Source organism: Paralichthys olivaceus, chromosome 24, assembly GCF_024713975.1.
Source record: "Paralichthys olivaceus isolate ysfri-2021 chromosome 24, ASM2471397v2, whole genome shotgun sequence".
Taxonomy (NCBI): Eukaryota; Metazoa; Chordata; class Actinopteri; order Pleuronectiformes; family Paralichthyidae; genus Paralichthys; species Paralichthys olivaceus.
The window spans coordinates 738,243-756,741 of NC_091116.1; the positions used below are offsets into that span (position 1 = coordinate 738,243).

Consider the following 18,499-nt stretch of genomic DNA (forward strand, 5'->3'; position numbering starts at 1 on the left):
CAGGGGAGCGAGTTGAGTCCCTCCTCGTCTCTGCAAAGCCAAATGTGTCCTAACACTTAGCATCTTCCCTGGTCTTCATCAATACCTCCATTCATGTTTTGGTTGGTAAACATACAGTAATCAACATAGCAGAGTGTTGCATCACTGCTCATCTGCTGTCACCAATAATTGTACCTGGAAACTTCAAGGCTCCACGCCACTAAATGACAGCACTGTCATCTGTGTCTCCATCAGGACGCAAGACAGTCCCCCAACTGGAAGGGCTTGCTTTTTAGTTTCGGCTTAGATGTTACTTCAACTTTTAACTGCTGGGACAATATTGACTGATGAGAAACAAGAGAACAACATGAGGGAGGGAGGGAGAGAAAGAGAAGCACACAAAGGCATACTTTAATAAAACCAGAGCAGACTTTCTACATTGCAGGTTTATTTTTCGGTTTCCTTTGTGCGTTCACATTAGAAATAAAATCAGGCAGATAATCACAAATATTCTTCACCTCACAAGAAAGCAGCTGATAAGATTTATCTACTTTACTTAGGAAATCTTAATTTGTTATTCATGACTAATTTTTCCATATTCTATGCAGAGAAAAGAGACAAAACTCCCATTGCGGTTTTCCACAGTTTTCAAAAATCTCATTTTGACGTGAACATGTCGCTTCTTCTCTCTGTGTCTCTTCTTTAATGATTTTTGACTTAATGTTGGTGTAAGAATTCCTATTGTTCCTTTATTACATTTTTCAGCTTCTTCTTCCACCAAAGCTCTGCACTCAAAACTGATAATTACTGTCACTAAAACTGTCACTAAAAAAATGTGTGTTCGTGTTGACAGCGAGCCCCCCTATTATCCACACTTGTCTCGATGTGCCTTGTAAAAAGTTAAGCAGCTATGTTTTGTTTTACGACACTAATAATTATCACGTTAAAGGGAAATGTGTCTTTTGTTGCTGCCTGTTTGTCTCCTTGGACAGACGAGAGACACACATATCGTCTGTTTCATGAATAACATGGCCTGGGCAGTTTATTAGGTACACCTCGCTGAACTAGTCTTGGTCTGTTGTGAAGGTTGTAATGTTCACTTTTAAAATTTAAATTTAAATTTAAAAATGCCTTAATAATCTTTTTTTTATGTTATTAATATTAAATATATGGCCTGTATGCAAACATCATTATTATTGAAGGAAATAAAAGTGGGACTCATTTTAATTATTTTCTTATCTATTTAATATTATTATATTGATGTATTTATGGATTATATAGCGATATATAATACCATATTATATATTGATTATATGTATAAAGCAATGTCATATTCCAGTAAACTACTTTGAATGAATATAGGATATTCCACCAGGAATTTGATAACAGGCAACATCGCGGGCGCCCTCCTCTTACGGGGACGGGGTCCTGACTCTGAAAGACGCGGAAGTGACAGGCGGAAGCAGCCTCGACGGAAGCGGGTTCGGTCTGTCAACGGAGGAAAAAATCGCCAAATCTGTCTCAAAGCGGGTCGATCCCAACACTTAGCTCCATCCGATCATCTCCCCCCTTCTCCCGGACACCGGCGGCCCGCGGCAATGATCCTGCTAGAGATTAATAACCGAATTATAGAGGAGACGCTGACGTTGAAGTTCGACGGCGCATCCAACGGGTGAGAAATCATTGTTGCACCTGGCTAGCGCTGCTAACTGCTAGCTTTCCCATTTCCCTCAAGGCGTCGCCTGCATTGAATGAAGCGGCAGAGGAAACCCCTCCATGGTTTTTAGCACCAGTTAGCAATGTGGTGTCTTAGTTCATAAAACCAGTTGAAACACAGCGGGGATTAGCTTTGCGAGCTAACGTGACTGGCTAGCCTGGAGCTGGGGTGTGTCTGCACGGTCCGTGTTGTGCCAAAAATGTCACCACAATGAATCCGATCTCCCCCGGCGGAAGTAAAATAGCCAAAACATTTCAGGCACAACAAAAAATGACCTCATAAATATCGAGCATGACGTATAACATGTTTTTACGAGGTTGCAGACGGAAAATAATTGCTAGCTTGAGTGTAATTAAGCTAATGCTTGAAGCTAGCTGAGCAGATGAAGGAGGAAGTGGTGTTAAAGCACAAACTACTTGGTATTAGTGACATTTCTCCTGCAGTTATAAAGGGATGAAAGCGTAATTCATTCACTAGGGTCACATTTTCTTATGATTCTGAGTCTCAACATAATGACAGTAACTGCAGATGTCCATCATTAATTACACTCCCCCACACAAGGCCTATTTTTCCACATTGAACTTGCCTTTACTAAATCCCATTTATTTGCTTTGCACTGAGGGCAAGTCTGCAGCCACCACCCCCCGTCCAGCTTCCGCATTCCTACAGACAAGCTGAGTCAAGCCTGTGCTCAGCTGAGCTGCAGCTGCTCCCTGCATGGCAGCCTGGACATGTTGCTGCAGCATCCCCCTTTTAAAAAGTCTGCGTTCATTGCTGTGCACCCTCAGATAACACTGTGCACGTTTAAAGAAAAGACCACACAATCAAGAAGATCCTTTAAAAGTAGTAAACACAAGTCAATTGGATGCAAACATATTTTGTCTCAGCTTGACATTAAGTTTTTAACTCGGTGGAGTCTGTTGCAGCCAAGTATTAGTTATGTGCCGAGTATTTCATATCTTATTAACTACTTGTTTGGTCCATAAAATATTAGGAATTGATTTATGCTTTATTCAACATTACGAGAGAGGGACATTCTTGTGAATTTCTAAAGAAATAATCCTGAGATCTTCATGAAAAACATCAGGCATGTTTATGGGATGTGTAGTGTGTGGAATTTGGTGCAGCTGGAGTGAATTTACAACAGGGACTGTTGGGCCTTGGTTGAGGAATGCTACTGAGTGACATTCTAGTTTTCATTATTTATATGTTTGACCCTTGGCCAGGTCCAGTAAAATGGTATTTTGTTTGAGCAACAGTTTGATATGCAGTAAAGCAGCACATCCTCTCATGTAAAAACTCTTTCCCCACAATTTAGACTTGAAAACCATTTTGGGGGGAAATGCAAAGTAAAAGGCAATGACTCAAAATAGTTGACTGAAATATCGACTGAATGTTTTCGCTCTCTTCTTTTTCACGAGAATCTAAAACTCACTGAATAATAAAAACACAAGTAATGGCTGCTCATGAATATCTCAATGTTGTCTCCTTGCAGAACCAAACCAGAGGCTGTCGATGTGACGTTTGCAGGTGAGATTATATGACATGTTATGAAACACTTGAATTGTTATGAAACGCTATGCACTGGTTTTAACTTCTTTAAACGTGTTTGTGTCGCTCTGAATACTTGAACACTGAGGTTGTAGACATTGACATTACCCTATTTCTATGCAGAATTGAGGTTATTATGTACAAACTGTGTCAGTGCGACAAGATGCCGTTATTTTAGTAGATTGTTCTGTGATTCTTTGAGCTGTGTTGCCAGCGTTTGGTGCAGAATCTGTCACATTATTGTTATTTTGTATGTTATCAATGACTTGACGTTTGTCTCCGCTGCAGACTTCGATGGCGTCTTGTACCATATCTCCAACCCCAATGGGGACAAGACCAAATTGATGGTCAGCATTTCCCTGAAGTTCTACAAGGAGCTGCAGGAGCATGGAGCTGACGAGGTACCACCCGCACGCACGCACACACACACAAATGAAGGGGAAGGTACATAAACAAAGATTCTGGAAAATGCTCAGTGTAAGAAATGCTTTCTGTCTGGTTTTGGAGTCAATCTGATATAAAAAGGTGTCCAGAAGAAATGCAGAATTGGATCATGATCGGTATCTACGCATGCTCACTCAAAAACACGCCTCTTTAGTGCAAGAGTGCTGTTCTTCCATGTAAGGAAGAAAGCAGCTGCTGAGGCTTGTGGTAGAAACAGGAAGTGAGTTTGTGTGTCTCACTCAGGCGAGGAAGTGCTGACTGCGAGCTGCAGCCAGTGTGTGTGTGTGTATGTGTTTAAAATTAAAAAGAAAAACTTAAGCAAAACTGTCTCTTCACTTTTTCTTGTACATTATCCACTCCTGAGCTTGATTTGCATATTGAAGCTTAGTCGACGTTCATTCCACAGTGACAGGTATCCATTCAAGTGGAGGCCCCTTGTTGTAAATCGAACCCCTTCAATTACCTGAACGGGACACACACACCTCCTTCCTTTTTGTCTCTCTGTCTCTACCTCTCTTTCGTTTGTTGTTGTTGACATGTCTCTTCTTTGAAACCAGCTGCCGAGAATCCGAGGATTCCCACAGGCTATGAAAATCAAGTAATTTTAAGAATCAAAGGATATTTTGACTGTACCTGTTATTGTTCCCTGAAGTCATGGGATCCCTTTTCTATTCTAGAATCAAACATTTAAAATTAGTCTTTTGTAATATAAATCATTCTGCATCCACACTTTGCAGAAGCATGTATTGCCCTTATTGTCTTGTGATTTAAATTTTTATGCCTCTGCGCTGGTAAGACCCGTTGTCTCTTTCCCATTCTTATGAATACGATGTCAATACAAGAATACAAGAACGCCTTGGGGGAATTTGTTCAAAGTCGGCACTAACGTTCACTTGGACTCACGGATGAACTGTTTAGAGTTTGATGGGGTCAAGATCACAGTGATCTCACGAGCCCTTATTTGCCCTGTGAATGCGTTATCTTCAGAGTGCCTCGAGATAAGCCTTTCAAATTTGACAAAAATGCTCAGTTAAGATTTCAGTGAGCAAAGGTCAAAGTGGCCTTGCGTGAGTCTGTAAAATACTGTATGCGGTTTGAAAGTGCAGTGGTTGGTGGAGGCATACAACTGCAGTGCAGCGATTCTAGTGCATTTCAGTTTTCCTTTGCCTTATTTGTGCAGCTCCTCTGTGAAGTGCTTCTTTCTAAAACTGCATTTAGAGAAGTGTGATACAAATAAAGTTCATGTTTTTTTCATTTCAGCTTCTCAAGAGGGTGTATGGGAATTTCCTGGTGTCAACAGAGGCTGGTAAGTTCTCTAAAACATTCTTATCTCTTTTTTTAGAAATCAGTGACAACATCCTGAATGATGGTTTGAGACGATTAGACCGCTAAGGTCGGCTCAGTTCAAAGATTTTAACTAACAGAAGTAAGGTTTCATTCAGCAGCCTTAACTGTCAACTCTGTATCCTTGATCTCTAGAATTGTCAGAGGAAATATCACGGTTTCACAGTTTTCACGATTATCGATGCTATAGATGGAAAAAGACACACAACCAGCAATATATAGCTAATAACATAGCTCATGAACTAAATATTTATTATTTTCATCAACTAGCAACGTTAGTAAACCGCGGCTATCGTAAAATCAGTTAATCTCAACATCGTGAAAGTGTGAAATTAAAAGCGGTGACTGACTATGATCTTCCATCATCTTCCCTTAAGGCTACAACGTGTCTCTCCTGTACGACCTGGACGCACTACCAGCCAACAAAGATGAGGTTGTCCACCAGGCAGGGATGCTGAAGAGGAACTGCTTTGCCTCCGTGTTTGAAAAGTACTTCAAGTTCCAGGAGGAGGGCAAGGAGGGCGAGCAGAGGGCTGTGGTCCACTACAGAGACGACGAGTCCATGTACGTACAAAGCTTTCGGTTTCACGTTATGCCTGGAGGCAGACGAGCAGAGCTCCATTTTGAAATGGTCCTAATTCCTCAAAGGGGCTTGTGTTTCGAATTTAAGCTTAAGTGTCTCGTGTAAAGGCTGCGAGCAACCTAAATATGTTGTTTTGGGTTTTCAGATATGGGAACCTCTCTACTCTGAAAGCCATATTTTGCGGTAATCCTCGTTTCTCTCTGACATGTCACATCTTCTCAGGTATGTGGAGGCCAAGAAAGACAGAGTGACTGTTGTCTTCAGCACGGTGTTCAAAGACGACGACGATGTCATTATCGGAAAAGTCTTCATGCAGGTTTGTGATGCAACACCAACATTCTTGTGTTCACATCAGCAACAATATTACAATATCCTGTTTGATGCAAATACAAAAGTGTCATAACACTCATGTGAGAATAGTTGCAATAGAAGTGTCATCTAAATAAAATCAAATGTGCAAATCAGTCGATTACACACGAGAACGTGTGCTCACTCTTCCTGCGTATAGGAGTTCAAAGAGGGTCGGCGAGCCAGCCACACGGCCCCCCAGGTGCTGTTCAGCCACAGGGAGCCGCCGCTGGAGCTGAAGGACACAGACGCCGCCGTCGGGGACAACATCGGATACATCACCTTCGGTCAGCATCACAAAATCGTCCTCATCTCCTTCAGCTGCACTGATAACTTGAATGGTTTCCTGATTTTGTGATGATGTATGTGTTTTGTCGTGACTCCTTCCAGTCCTGTTCCCACGTCACACCAATGCCAATGCCAGAGACAACACCATCAACCTCATCCACACCTTCAGGGACTACCTGCACTACCACATAAAGTGCTCCAAGGTCAGTGCAACATTTTAAAAACATTTTGCTTGTTTTTGGAATATTAACTTCATTTATCATTTTGAGGCACATCTCCGTTCATATTCGTGATACCTTCAGGCCAGAGTTAAGCTTGTATGGTCTCATGAGAAAATTTTACCTCGGTTACAATTTTCCTCAGGTTTACAGTCCCTCATAACTCAGTGAATACCACGCAGGCACCAGTTGATCAGACTAAAAGCTGAGAGTCTACTTTAATTAGCGGTAACAGCGACTCATGGTGTCCTCCCCTTAATGGTACGTTGTGTGCATTACCTTCTTTACAATAGAAAGTCCAGCCACAAGGTCCCCGCTCTCCCACCTTCACTCTATTAGGGCAGTGTGTGGGCGTCTGTGTCACTCCTTGAAAGCACTCTTCTCGACTGCGAACCCTCATCAAAGCCAGTTTTTTTGGATGGTTTACATTTGAGAGGCGTGTGTTTGCGTTGTTTCGTAAGCATCTGCTGCTCAGACTGCAGATAATGGAGCTGGATGTTTGTGTCTCAGACATGAGGGAGTCAGCGTGGGTGTCACGATGGACGGGTTTCATAGGCAGGCGTGGGTGGTTTCAACTGTCAAAATTCAAAGCCTGTGCCGCAAACTTAAAATTCTGCATTTGATGATGAAACGAATAAAGCCAGACTTATTTAAAAGATCATTTTGAGATTAAGTTGTGATTCATGTCCACGTTTCTTCCGCAGGCGTACATTCACACACGCATGAGGGCCAAGACGTCAGACTTCCTCAAGGTGCTGAACCGTGCTCGACCCGACGCCGAGAAGAAGGAGATGAAGACCATCTCGTAAGCAGCCTCTGATCTCCTCGTCTTGTTGACACCCATGTCTTGTTTCCATGTTTGGGTTAAAGTTAAAGTTGTCAGCGCTTCTAAATCCTAACCGATTTTCATTCATGTGGCATCACGCACCAGGGGAGAATAATGGCAGATATTCTTCTCTAAAGATTTAAAAAAAATAATGACACATCCCAAACTGCAGGATATTGTTAAGTCCAGAGGCAGCGATGCATCACGTGACCTCTCTGACGGGATCTGATGAGGAAGAAGGTGCAAACAAAACAAACACGATGGAGTGTGACAACTTGCTCTATTTGTAAAAACACTTTGCGGTGATATAAAACAAAAGCAGAGGAAAAGAGTCTGGATCAGCTCCAGCTCTTCTGTCCACCTCCTACACTTGCCTTTTTTCATTGTTGCTATTTCAAAAGCTCCACTCATCCCTCTCATTGTTTCTGCTCTGTGACTACTGACGTAATCATCCTCAATTTAAATCCTTAATATCAAACATGTCAGGGTTCCAGACCAGATTTCTCCTCTGATTCTCGGGGTCAAATCAGCGTTTCTTGTTTTGGGATGCCCTGAATCAGATTAAATATTTATATCCAGTTGCTTATTTTAACAGATTTCCTTTAACCTTTCACTGCTCGGACCTTAAATCAAGACCTTGAGCGCTGCTGCTGCTCATTGTTGAATCATGAATGTTTTTTGCAGCTGAATGCAGAATATGTCTTGATTCACACTTCAGATACACTGTCTCTGCATTTTCTAAGATGGAAGTATTTCTCTTGGCTTTATGAGTCGACTACAATCTGCAGGTTTGTGTGTTTTTGAGGTGTGTGGCTTCAGTGTTTGAAGTGAGTCAGGGAGGATGTTTTTTTATACAGCTCTCCACTTGGCTCAAACCTCCCTAACAACCACAAGTCCTCGGTTGACCTTGTAGCTCTCAAATAATTGTGGGAATTTACACTGTCTTAACACACAGAGTCTTTGTTCTATGGTTAATGTGTCACTGGAATATGTGGGGGTCCTCCGTAGTCGTCATGTTTTGTGAGTTTCGGAGTGGGAGAAACATGAATCACAGGTTTGGCATCAAGGTACAAAACAAATATAAACCAGAAAAAGCGGAACACCTCAGAAATACTTGAACCGAAATGGAAGTGACATATTGTTTAGCAAACGTGAAAAGGGTATCTGGCACTGATCTGTATCATGTTTATTTGCCAAGTGTGTTGACAGAAGAAAGAATTTTCCCGTAGATTTCAGTGCCCTGGCAGCTGGAGGACCGAAACGAACAGAAGGCTGATTGTTGGCGTTGAGATGAAAAGTTTAAAAACTGATAAAAACAACTTTTTAGATGCATCTTTGTTTGATTTCTCTTTTTCTTCAGTGGAAAGACCTTCACCCGCTGAGGCTGACCCCCATCAGAGATACCCAAACCCCCCGTGGACACGCCCAAACGCGGCACACTTGAGACGCAACGCCACATCGGACAGGACTCCAGGATGCCTCGAAATGTCCAAGACCCCACCCCCCAAAAAAATGTGTCCAGTCTTTTTTTTTTTTTTTTATGAATAATAATGTTGGCTCTACTTAGAGGAAGCCAAAGCTCAAGATAAGTGGAAAAATGGGCATTCCTTGCTTTGCATAGTTAAAGAGAATTATTAGTCCTATATAAATATATATATGAAAAAAAAGAAAATTTTTGATACGATATCTTTTACTCCATTTGGTACTCTTGCTTGCCCCCCCCCCCCCCCAACCCTCACCATGCGATATTCATGTTCCGGATGATTTCAGTCCTCCCTTCCTCTCTGTGCCGTCATGTCGTCTGTACCATTGTCATTTGAAAAAAATAAAATAAATCACTCTTACAAAAAAAGCATCGCACGTGTCTGTGTAGACTTCTCTCATGATGTCATTTTTATCAATCCACACATTATCTTTCCTTTGACACCGATTTACAAGAGATATTTCTGTGTTCGTAAGCTTTCAAGTAAACGCACTACTTTGCCTCAGATTAAGGATTACATGGTTCTCTACTATAAGTTATTATAAACACTGAAACTGAACCGTGTTTTTGTGATATATGTTTTAAGTTTATTCTCTTTTTTTAGAAGTCTACATTTCTGCTTGATGATGTTTCAAATATTGATTGTTCTAAAAATGTATGTTTTGACTTGTCTGCTCATTTCCTGTGTTTGTCTCACAGGCAGGTGGAAAGCATGTGGTCCATGGCGACGGTGACTATAAATATTCTGTTCTAAACTTAAGAAAAGGTTTTTTTTAAAGTTGTTTTTAAAGCAATAATGCAAAAACATTTGACTGTTCAGTTTTTCTAACGTGGGACGGCTGTTTTTCTGAATGTCAATTGAATATTTTAGTGTTTTGAACTGGTCGTGATGGTGATGTCACCTTGTGTTGTGGGATAATATGACGAAAGATTTTCTGTCATTTTACAATCGAAACAATAACCAAGAATCTGAAAATAAAACTTATAATCATATAAATTCATATGAATACGAAAAAAACACTGATGGATGATTCACTTTTGCCATTAAATGTATTTATTTTCTGACATCAGAGAAAACAAACAACCTCTTTGTAGCATTTCAGGTTTGGCAGCGACAGTCGGTTGATATGAAACTTGGCTGAGGGACAGAAAACATTTTAGCTTTTTAAGATCAAGCGTTGGCGACTTCACCCTCCGTCTTGGGCTTATCATCTTCCTTCTCGGAATCGGAGGAGGAGGAAGAAGATGAGGAGGAAGAAGATGAGGAGGAGGAGGAAGATGATGAGGAGGAAGAGGATGAACCCTTCTTAGTTTTGGTCTTGGTTTTCTTTTTTTCGGTTTTGCCATTTGGTGCATTTTGAGCCTCTGCGTTATTGGCAGCGACCTTCTCGGCCTTGATGGGGTCTCCTTCAGCAGGAGGGGTGGATTTGTTTGAGGGGTTGTTTTCTTTCTTCACAGCAGCTTTCTCTTTCACTTCCTGCTGCTTCTTCTGCACCTTGTTGTCAGGCTTTTGCCGTCCTGCAAACAAGAGGATGAATCAGATTTTTAAATGTGTTTATCTTCCCTTTGGTCCCTCTGCTTTTCTTTTATTTCAGTGTGCCACTGCTAGAAAGTCAACAAGTCACCAGAGTTTGAGGGAAACAGGACAAATGACATTGGGTAGCAACATTTTTGATTATGTTGTAGTGTTAAATTGGGTGTGATTGTAGTTGCAGGGTGAAATGCCTATTTGCTTTCTTGCAATGAGTTGGACTCATGTCCAACGAAGACGCTACAACTAGTTAATGTGTCCACATTGTCGCCATGTTCAGAATTAATGAATTAGCTCTAAAGGTCATGAATAAAATAAACTAAGCTTGTAAGTGAGCTTTATTCCCCCAGTTCTAAGCTAAACAAACTTTTCTTGCAAGAAAGCAAACACACATCACAAATTGATGTGAGGGTTAGTTTTCATGCATGACTCTGCACACAACTCCATCAACCTTGCGTGTAAACCACGTGGTTCTTGCATTCACATAAAAACATTAATGTGTTGCTAACACTTTTCTAGTGTTAGTTAGTGTCTGTGTTAATTCTCGTCACTATCAATCTTTGGAAAGGCGGCAATTGGTAAGACCAAACTGAAACCACCCTGACCCTGATCTTTCTTGGCAAAAACATTCTGGAATCATTATGATTTTTTGATTTCAGCTGGATGTGTAACTCACCGCTGCGAACTCCGTCCTCTAAAGAGAACTCCAAGCTGTCAGGGAAGAAGAGGATAAGTATGCAAAAGTATGTGTTATTCTGTTATACTTTTTTGTGTCGGGGTGTGTTTATGCCAAAAAAAGAAACTGGACTGGCTGTAGCTTCTAATTGATCCTATTATCTTGAACATTTTATCAATCTTCTCATCTAACTGTGTATTTCTCAACATGTCGAACTCAATTAGTTGTAGTGACGAGCAACCCATCCTGATTACAGGAGATAAATGGCACTAGAGGTGATTTGTGTCACATAAACACTACAGACAGACACATTTTCCCATCAGATACCACAACCATCATTATCTCTCTCTGACCGTCCTCACCACTCAGTGTCAGAGGTCATCCCGAGGATCAGTTGCTGGTAGTTGTTGATTTCTGACTCCAGCTTCATCTTGACGCACAGCAGGTTCTTGTTGATTTCCACCTGGTGCTCCACCTGCGACTTCACCTTCTCCAACTCCGCCGACAGGTTCAGTATCCCCGCGTTGAGAGGGACCAGGCGTTGACCGTACTCCGTCTCGGTGCTCCTCTGGGTTTCCTCCAGGTTTCGGATCTGAAAGGAGGAAATGGGGTGATTCTTGGCTGCCCACTCTTTTGTTGGGATCCTACCCTGGAATTTCATCATACTTTAATAATAAACCAATGATATGCAACCTTGGAAAAACACATAATAGGTTAGAGTGACCTTTTTCATCTAAACTGCTTGATATGGAAGAGCAGAGCCAGATGTTTTGTCGCACTATAGTGAGACGGACCAAGAGTTGTCTGGTTTAAAGTAGCAGGTTTACAGTATAATGACAAGGGAGTCAGGAATGCTTGTGAGAAGGACAGGTAGCCTGCGGCTGGTTTTAGCATTCCTGACATGAAAAAGGAAAGATATTGTCATATAAATATTTTAGCTTCAAGGGTTTTAGGACTTTAGCTTCTGAGTGGGATCTTTATTTGTCCAATGTCACTTTTGTTTTGCAAAATACTCCATCTGCACGTCTTGAGAATGAGTTATAAACCTATTGCATATTTGGAAGGTTTGGTTCCAGGGGATTTCACTTTGTTCTCTAGAGACTATTTCATGTGTAGTTACCGTGCTCTGCAAACTCTGGATCTTAATTTCCAGAACTTTTTGCTGTTTAAGCAGATCCTTGTGCTCGGATTTTCCAGAATAAAGGACCTCCACATTTTGGGCCTCCTCCACCTTGATGTTTTCAAACTGGAGAGAGAGGGGGGGGAAAGACAAGATGAACATGGTGACATCAACAGGGGATAGTGGGGAGGTAGAGGGACATCCTGCAGGCACTGTACCTTGCTCTGGTACCACTCCTCAGTCTCCTTTAGGTTCTTCTTGACCAGTTTATCGTACTGGTTGCGGATCTTGTTGAGATTATCGGCCAGTTTGGAATTCTGGGAGTCAATCTCCACAATAACCTCAGAACCCTTGACCTTCTCACACAGGGCATTCACATCCTGAAAGAGCCACAATTGTAATTTTGCCTCACGTCTCAATCTTAAAAGTGTGTGTGATTTTGTGTTTTAGTTTTCAGGCCTCACATCTTTGTGTTCTCGCTTGAGGCGCTCCAGCTCCTCCTTCACCAGCTCAATCTCCTTCTTCGTCTGCCCGCAGTTCAGCCTGGTGTCCTCAGCGGTCTTCTTCAAATCCTCCAAGTCGTTTTCCAGTTCCTTGCGGCCCTTTTTCTCATCTTCCTCCCTGCAAACAGAGGAACAATCCAAAGAATGATGCACACATACTCAATTCATCCAAAATTCTAGTTGTAATTATTCTGCAGACCAGATTTTTTTTATATTTACCTAGACTACATAAAACTTACTTGTTCTTGAAGTCCTCATTGGCCAGTTTGGTGTTGTCAATCTGAAGCAGCAGCTTGGCATTGTCCATGGCGATGTCTTTGATCTAAGGAGAAAAATGCATGATGTATATTTACAGGAATATTTGAATGGAATCATTTTAAATCTGTACCAAAGTTATATTATGTCATTTCTTTCTTAGGATCTGATGACTGACCTTGTCCTTGAGCTTATCCAGGGGTTTCTCTGTCTCATCCCAGTCTCGACCCACAGGTGTCTTCCTCTTGGCCAAAATCTCATCGATCTGCTTCTCCAGGTTTTCGTTCTCCTCCCTCAGATTCTTCACCCTGTGCAGGTAGCCGGACAGTCGATCATTGAGACCCCGCAGAGTGTGCTTGTCATCTGCGGGGGCTGCGGGAGCAGCTGGAGCTGCAGGTGCGGCCGGAGCGGCGGGCGCAGGGCGCGGGGAGTCTTTCTCCGGCTCGTTGCGCAGGACGTTGCGCAGACCCTGCAGGCTCGCCACGGACGCCCTGGAGCCCCTTCCCCCGGCTCCACCGAACATGCTGGCGGCTGTGTTTGAAGGCATGACTGCAGCTGGATGTCAGAGAGCTCACACGGACTGTATTTCAGCTTGGGGAGTCACCTGTGGGATGCAAAGGACGCAGGTAGGTTTTATACCTGCCTTTTACGCACGAATCCGCCCCCAGTGGTGCCATTGGCTCCTGGTGCCCAACTTCGCTCCTGACAAACTGGCTCACAGTGGAAATTCAAGTATTTCTTGTTGACTTTTTCCTATTTTTCACTGTAATCTTCCACTTGTCCTCTTTTGATTGGACACATGCAGGGCAGTGGCGAGGTGATGGGTGGTTCCTGGCCAGTTTAAAAGCAGCTGCTGCGGGGAGCATCTGCACCTCCAGCATCCAGCATGTCTAAGCCCAGAGATTACAGCAGCCAGACCTACTCCCCCGGGAGCTCAGGACCGGCCAAGAGTCAGTCCACCAAGATCAACCCCTCCGGGAAATCCAGGGAGAAGGACGACATGGTGGGACTCAACGACAAGTTCGTCAAGCTGATTGACAAGGTCTGTAAATAATTGTTTTCTACTACTACTACTACTACTACTACTACTACTGCTGCTGCTGCTGCTGCTGCTGCTGCTACTACTACTACTACTACTACTACTACTACTGCTGCTGCTGCTGCTGCTGCTGCTACTACTACTACTACTACTACTACTACTAATGATCTATTTATGCAGAACTTTTAAAAAAACAAAGCCAACAACTGCTTTATCTTAAAACCGGATTGAAACTTTTCAAGATTGTGCATAAAATATTTAGGAAAATTTAAAATAATAATGATAAGAATAGTTAATTATAACTATTATTGTCATTATATTATAGAATATAAATACTTAGCTATTTATACAGCCAATTCTTAACTAAACCAACAACGTTCTTTTCATTGAAACAGGATTAAAACAGATAAAATATTTTAGAAAAAGTAAAAAAATTAAATTAAATGATGATAATAATAATAATAGTATTCTAAAATATTTAAATGATGGGAAATAATATAAAATACATATGAAAATTAAATATAAATCAATGATATAAGTATAAATAATCAAATAATAATAATAAAACAATACAAATGATTGAAATCAGTCAATCAAGACACTCTTTAATTTGTTAATTTATATATATATATACTCTGACACTCACGCACTTTGACACTCTGAGCTGTCAATCATTCTGTCACCTGCAGCCACAGGTCCTGGGTCTTCACTCATAAATACCTAAGGGTCAAAGGGAATTTTTAGTTTTTGAGTTAAAAAAAAAAAAGTATTTACATTTGTTGCCAGATTAAACACGTCTCCTTGTCTCTTTACATTCCTTCTCCTCAACAAACCTGATAATAGGTTACACACATAGTTTCAGTGAGCAAAAACATCCTCACCTGTCATTATCAACATGAACCACATCACATGTTAACCTCAGCTGCAGTGCAACAGAGCAGAAAGGGACTTGTTTTGTATCGTAACATAAATCACAAGTACATTTTTTTCCCCTCCGTCTCAGGTGAAAAACCTGGAGGACGAGAACAAAAAGCTGGACACGAAGCTGAAGATCCTCAAGGAGCAGGAGGAGTATGAGGGGAAGGTGGACGACATCGTAAAGCAGCTGGAGAACGAGCTGGAGCAGCAGATCGAGACCTTGCTCCAAGACCAGGAGAAGCTGCAGGCCGGGCTGATCAGGGACCAGGAGGAGGTGGAGGACACCAAGAAGAGGTCAGCAGCTCACACTGGGGGGTGATATACGTGAATGGGAATATGAGAATGAACAAGATCATAAAATCGGATGATTTAAATGAAATCATTATGAGCACAAATGAATGTTTCACCCTTTATTTTCACTGGGTCTCAGGTTTGAGGACGAGTTGCAGAAGAAAGCTGATGTGGAGAATGATTTCATCATCACCAAAAAGGTGCCCTGAGCCACTTTTCCTCGTTTAATCAACCATTTAGAAACAGCAGTAAAAACTATCATGAATTAATTAAAAATGAATCAAAAAGATGCTGTATTTTTATCGATATCAAACATATTTTGAAATATGATATTTTGGAAGCAAATTCTCTGTGTTACCATATTAGTATTCATATATTTATACATACAGGATGTAGATGAAGGTCACTTGGAGGAAGTAACTCTGGCCCTGGAGCTGGAGGACCTGATGGGAAAGCTGGATTTCCTCAGGGTTGGCTATGATGAGGTAATAATGGGGTTTATTTTATTTATATTACTCTCTCCTTTGTTTTTTCTTCTTAAATAACATTAATAATGTTATAAACTGTAACATATTGATATTGTACAACAGTGATTCCCAACCTGGGGGTTTAAAAATATGTGAAAAGATGATGGAGTCCTGCCATGTTTTTATCAGTAGCCCAAACCGGATTCAGCTGCAACATGCAACCTCACCACTAGATGTCACTAAATGCTACACAGGGAACCTTTAACACTAAAGAATGCGGATAAAAGAACAATATTCCGTGCTCGTGTCTGCCCCCTGCAGGAGATCAAGGAGCTGGAGTCCCTTGTCCAGAACAAGACGGTGATCTTGCCCGACGACAGCAAGCGGTCTCTGGACATGAACGAGATCGTAGAGAACGTCAAGAATCAGTACGCCATGGTGGCCAACCGCAGCAGAGAGGAGGCCGAGCAATGGAACCAGAGGAAGGTGAGGAGGATGACGCCCAAAGGTTGGAACATAAAATCCAGGAGTTAAAACATCTGTACACTAATAAGTTTAGTCAGTAATAGTTTTTTTGAGCTTGACAAAGTTCGATATTTTCTTTTAAATGTATTCCTCATCTCAGTTACTGCTAAATATCTTTACATTTTAATTCTATACCCTAGTCCTTAACATTGTTCATATTTCCCCACACTTAGATGGACGCCATGGTCCAAACTGCAGGACAACGTGAGCAGGAAGTGCGTGATTTAAAGAGGGAGATCTCAGACATGGTGCGCCACATCCAGAGGCTCAACAGTGACCTGGAGGCTCTCATGAGGAAGGTTGGAAAATCACATAGATGCAAAGTTAGATTTATGTCGTCTCCATCCAAGCAGCCTTTCAGCTTCTCTTCCTGTCTCTGTAGGAAGAGTCTCTGAGGAAGGACATCGACGGCGTGCATGAGGAGGGAAACAACAACTTGCAGAAGGCTCGGTATGACATTGCCCAGCTGGAGGAGGCCCTGAGGCGGGCCAAGCAGGACCTGGCCGGGCAGATCCGTGAGCACCAGGAGCTGATGAACCTGAAGCTGGCGTTGGACATCGAGATCGCCACGTACCGCAAGCTGCTGGAGGGCGAGGAAGAGAGGTATGAGCACATGTTTGGTGTGTTCACTTGTTAATAATACGATTCACTGATTCTCGCACTAACCACTGTCTCTGCTCCATCCCTGTGAAGAATGCATGGCCTGGTGTACCACACAGGTGAGAACCTTTTCTGAAATCACAAAAAAGCAATAAAAACTGCGAAATACAAAGAATATTGATTATTTGTGGGTTTTATTGTTGCATGCTGGTGCATTTTTCTTTATTTCACTAATTCTTGACAACAGTGGTTACCAACCTTATTCATACTGGTTTCCTTTGTATAACATATGAGAAATATATACGTAACATATGTAAAAATCCCAAAATTCAAATGAATAGTTGAATTACAAAATGGACTCCATTCTCTTGTCTGATTGATGTTTTGTGTCCCACTAAAATCAAACCTCTCTTTTGCTCAGGTATCTAAAAAACAAACCAACCAATCCAACTCCTTACTTGCACGCAGACACTCACCTACCCAAGAAGCCGCGGGCCCCTGAACCCACCGCCATCCCGCCTGCGGACCCCGCCTCCAGGAAACGCCTGCTGATCCGGGTGGTGGTGGAGTCAGGCAGGGTTGTGTCGGAAAGCTCCCATTACACCGACGATTGAGCGGGGCTGTCCGTCACACCTCTGCCTGCAGAAATTACCGGATATCCGCAAAATGTGAATTCTTACATGGTAGAATAAATGAAACTCCTTCAACCGCAGCTTCGTGGGAGGTTTTTCTGCAGAATTTGTGCTTGAACTTGGAGACGTTTATGTCAGTGCAGTGTTTTTCAGCTTTTCTTATCATGTGGTGCTCTTTTGGTAGAATCATTGTATTTTCTCTACATTTGTGAGCTAATAAGAATAAAATATTGTCTTTGTGCAACAGAAAATCACCTGACTCTTTCCTCCGAATTAATAAAATAATGAAATGTGGGAGTGTTTCTGTTCAGTTGGTCCACATCTTGTTAATATAAAGGAAATACACAGAGATCTGAGATGTTTCCTGGAATCAGAATAGGTCACGTGAAGGGTCTGTAAAAAAACATATGCAGACTAAAGTGTAGTGGTTGATGGAGGTGTAAAATACAGGGAAGAATTTCTTGTCTTAGCCAGAGATTCACATATTTGTAGCTTATCTTAGCATAAAGCTTTGGAAGTGGGCTTTAATAATTTTGAATGTCAGTCAATTACATAAATGTGCTAAATCCAGAGAAAGATTTGTTTTGAGACAGAGGAGAGGAGATGGAGCCTGATCCAGTTTCCTCCTCTTCTCTGTCTTCCTGACATGAACACAGTGCTCTGATGTGGAAAACACTGGAAAATGAGGCAACATACAAAGACGGCTCACCCTGTGCACCCACACCACATGATAACCTAATGTCCCACAACAGGTCAGACCTTGTTTCGCCATTTAACTCAATTAAAGTCTGCTTATCCTCCTCCACTCAATTGCCGTCTGTCCCTTTTTCCACCCACATGCACAAGCACACGTTTTAAAATCACATTTTGCCTTGGGAACAACAAATGCCTCGACATATTCTGCATTTAATGACGTTAGAAATAAAAATCTAATTTCATCATGTTGCCCTAACACACGAGCCTGCAACAGTTTTTGACAATCCTCCAACTTTTTATATCGAAATGTGACTGAAAGTGGAAACGCTGCAGATCCTCATCTTTCACTTTCACTTCATGGTTCTTTCCCCGGCTTAGTCTGCTCATGTCCCATAGATGTATGACGGCCTGTGGAAGCATCCCCTCTCCACTCTTTTTGTCTTGCATACCAGTATATAGATAAAC

At 41.9% G+C, this 18,499-nt stretch overlaps 3 protein-coding genes across 4 annotated transcripts; 2 read left to right on the forward strand and 1 right to left on the reverse strand.

Moving 5' to 3' along the window:
• Positions 1-1,400: 1,400 nt before the first annotated feature.
• arpc2 (actin related protein 2/3 complex, subunit 2) lies at positions 1,401-9,150 on the forward strand. Its single transcript, XM_020111889.2, has 10 exons — positions 1,401-1,651; positions 3,192-3,226; positions 3,536-3,648; positions 4,952-4,997; positions 5,413-5,599; positions 5,841-5,934; positions 6,127-6,253; positions 6,357-6,457; positions 7,177-7,277; positions 8,659-9,150. The coding sequence occupies exons 1-10, from the start codon at positions 1,578-1,580 to the stop codon at positions 8,678-8,680; spliced, it is 900 nt and encodes a 299-aa protein (XP_019967448.1). The 5' UTR covers positions 1,401-1,577; the 3' UTR covers positions 8,681-9,150.
• Positions 9,151-9,812: 662 nt separating this feature from the next.
• LOC109640081 (keratin, type I cytoskeletal 18-like) lies at positions 9,813-13,469 on the reverse strand. 2 transcript variants are annotated; one of them, XM_020103874.2, is made up of 8 exons: positions 13,045-13,469; positions 12,851-12,933; positions 12,573-12,729; positions 12,327-12,488; positions 12,109-12,234; positions 11,351-11,580; positions 10,989-11,023; positions 9,813-10,299 (listed from the first exon to the last, which is right to left on the reverse strand). In XM_020103874.2, the coding sequence occupies exons 1-8, from the start codon at positions 13,411-13,413 to the stop codon at positions 9,953-9,955; spliced, it is 1,509 nt and encodes a 502-aa protein (XP_019959433.2). In that variant the 5' UTR covers positions 13,414-13,469; the 3' UTR covers positions 9,813-9,952. The 2 variants fall into 2 exon arrangements, with proteins under 2 accessions (XP_019959433.2, XP_019959434.2); XM_020103875.2 differs by lacking the exon at positions 10,989-11,023 and having other exon boundaries at positions 10,136-10,299.
• Positions 13,470-13,681: 212 nt separating this feature from the next.
• LOC109640078 (keratin, type II cytoskeletal 8-like) lies at positions 13,682-17,632 on the forward strand. Its single transcript, XM_020103871.2, has 9 exons — positions 13,682-13,908; positions 14,909-15,117; positions 15,254-15,314; positions 15,504-15,599; positions 15,903-16,067; positions 16,280-16,405; positions 16,489-16,709; positions 16,800-16,825; positions 17,128-17,632. The coding sequence occupies exons 1-9, from the start codon at positions 13,753-13,755 to the stop codon at positions 17,133-17,135; spliced, it is 1,068 nt and encodes a 355-aa protein (XP_019959430.2). The 5' UTR covers positions 13,682-13,752; the 3' UTR covers positions 17,136-17,632.
• Positions 17,633-18,499: the final 867 nt, after the last annotated feature.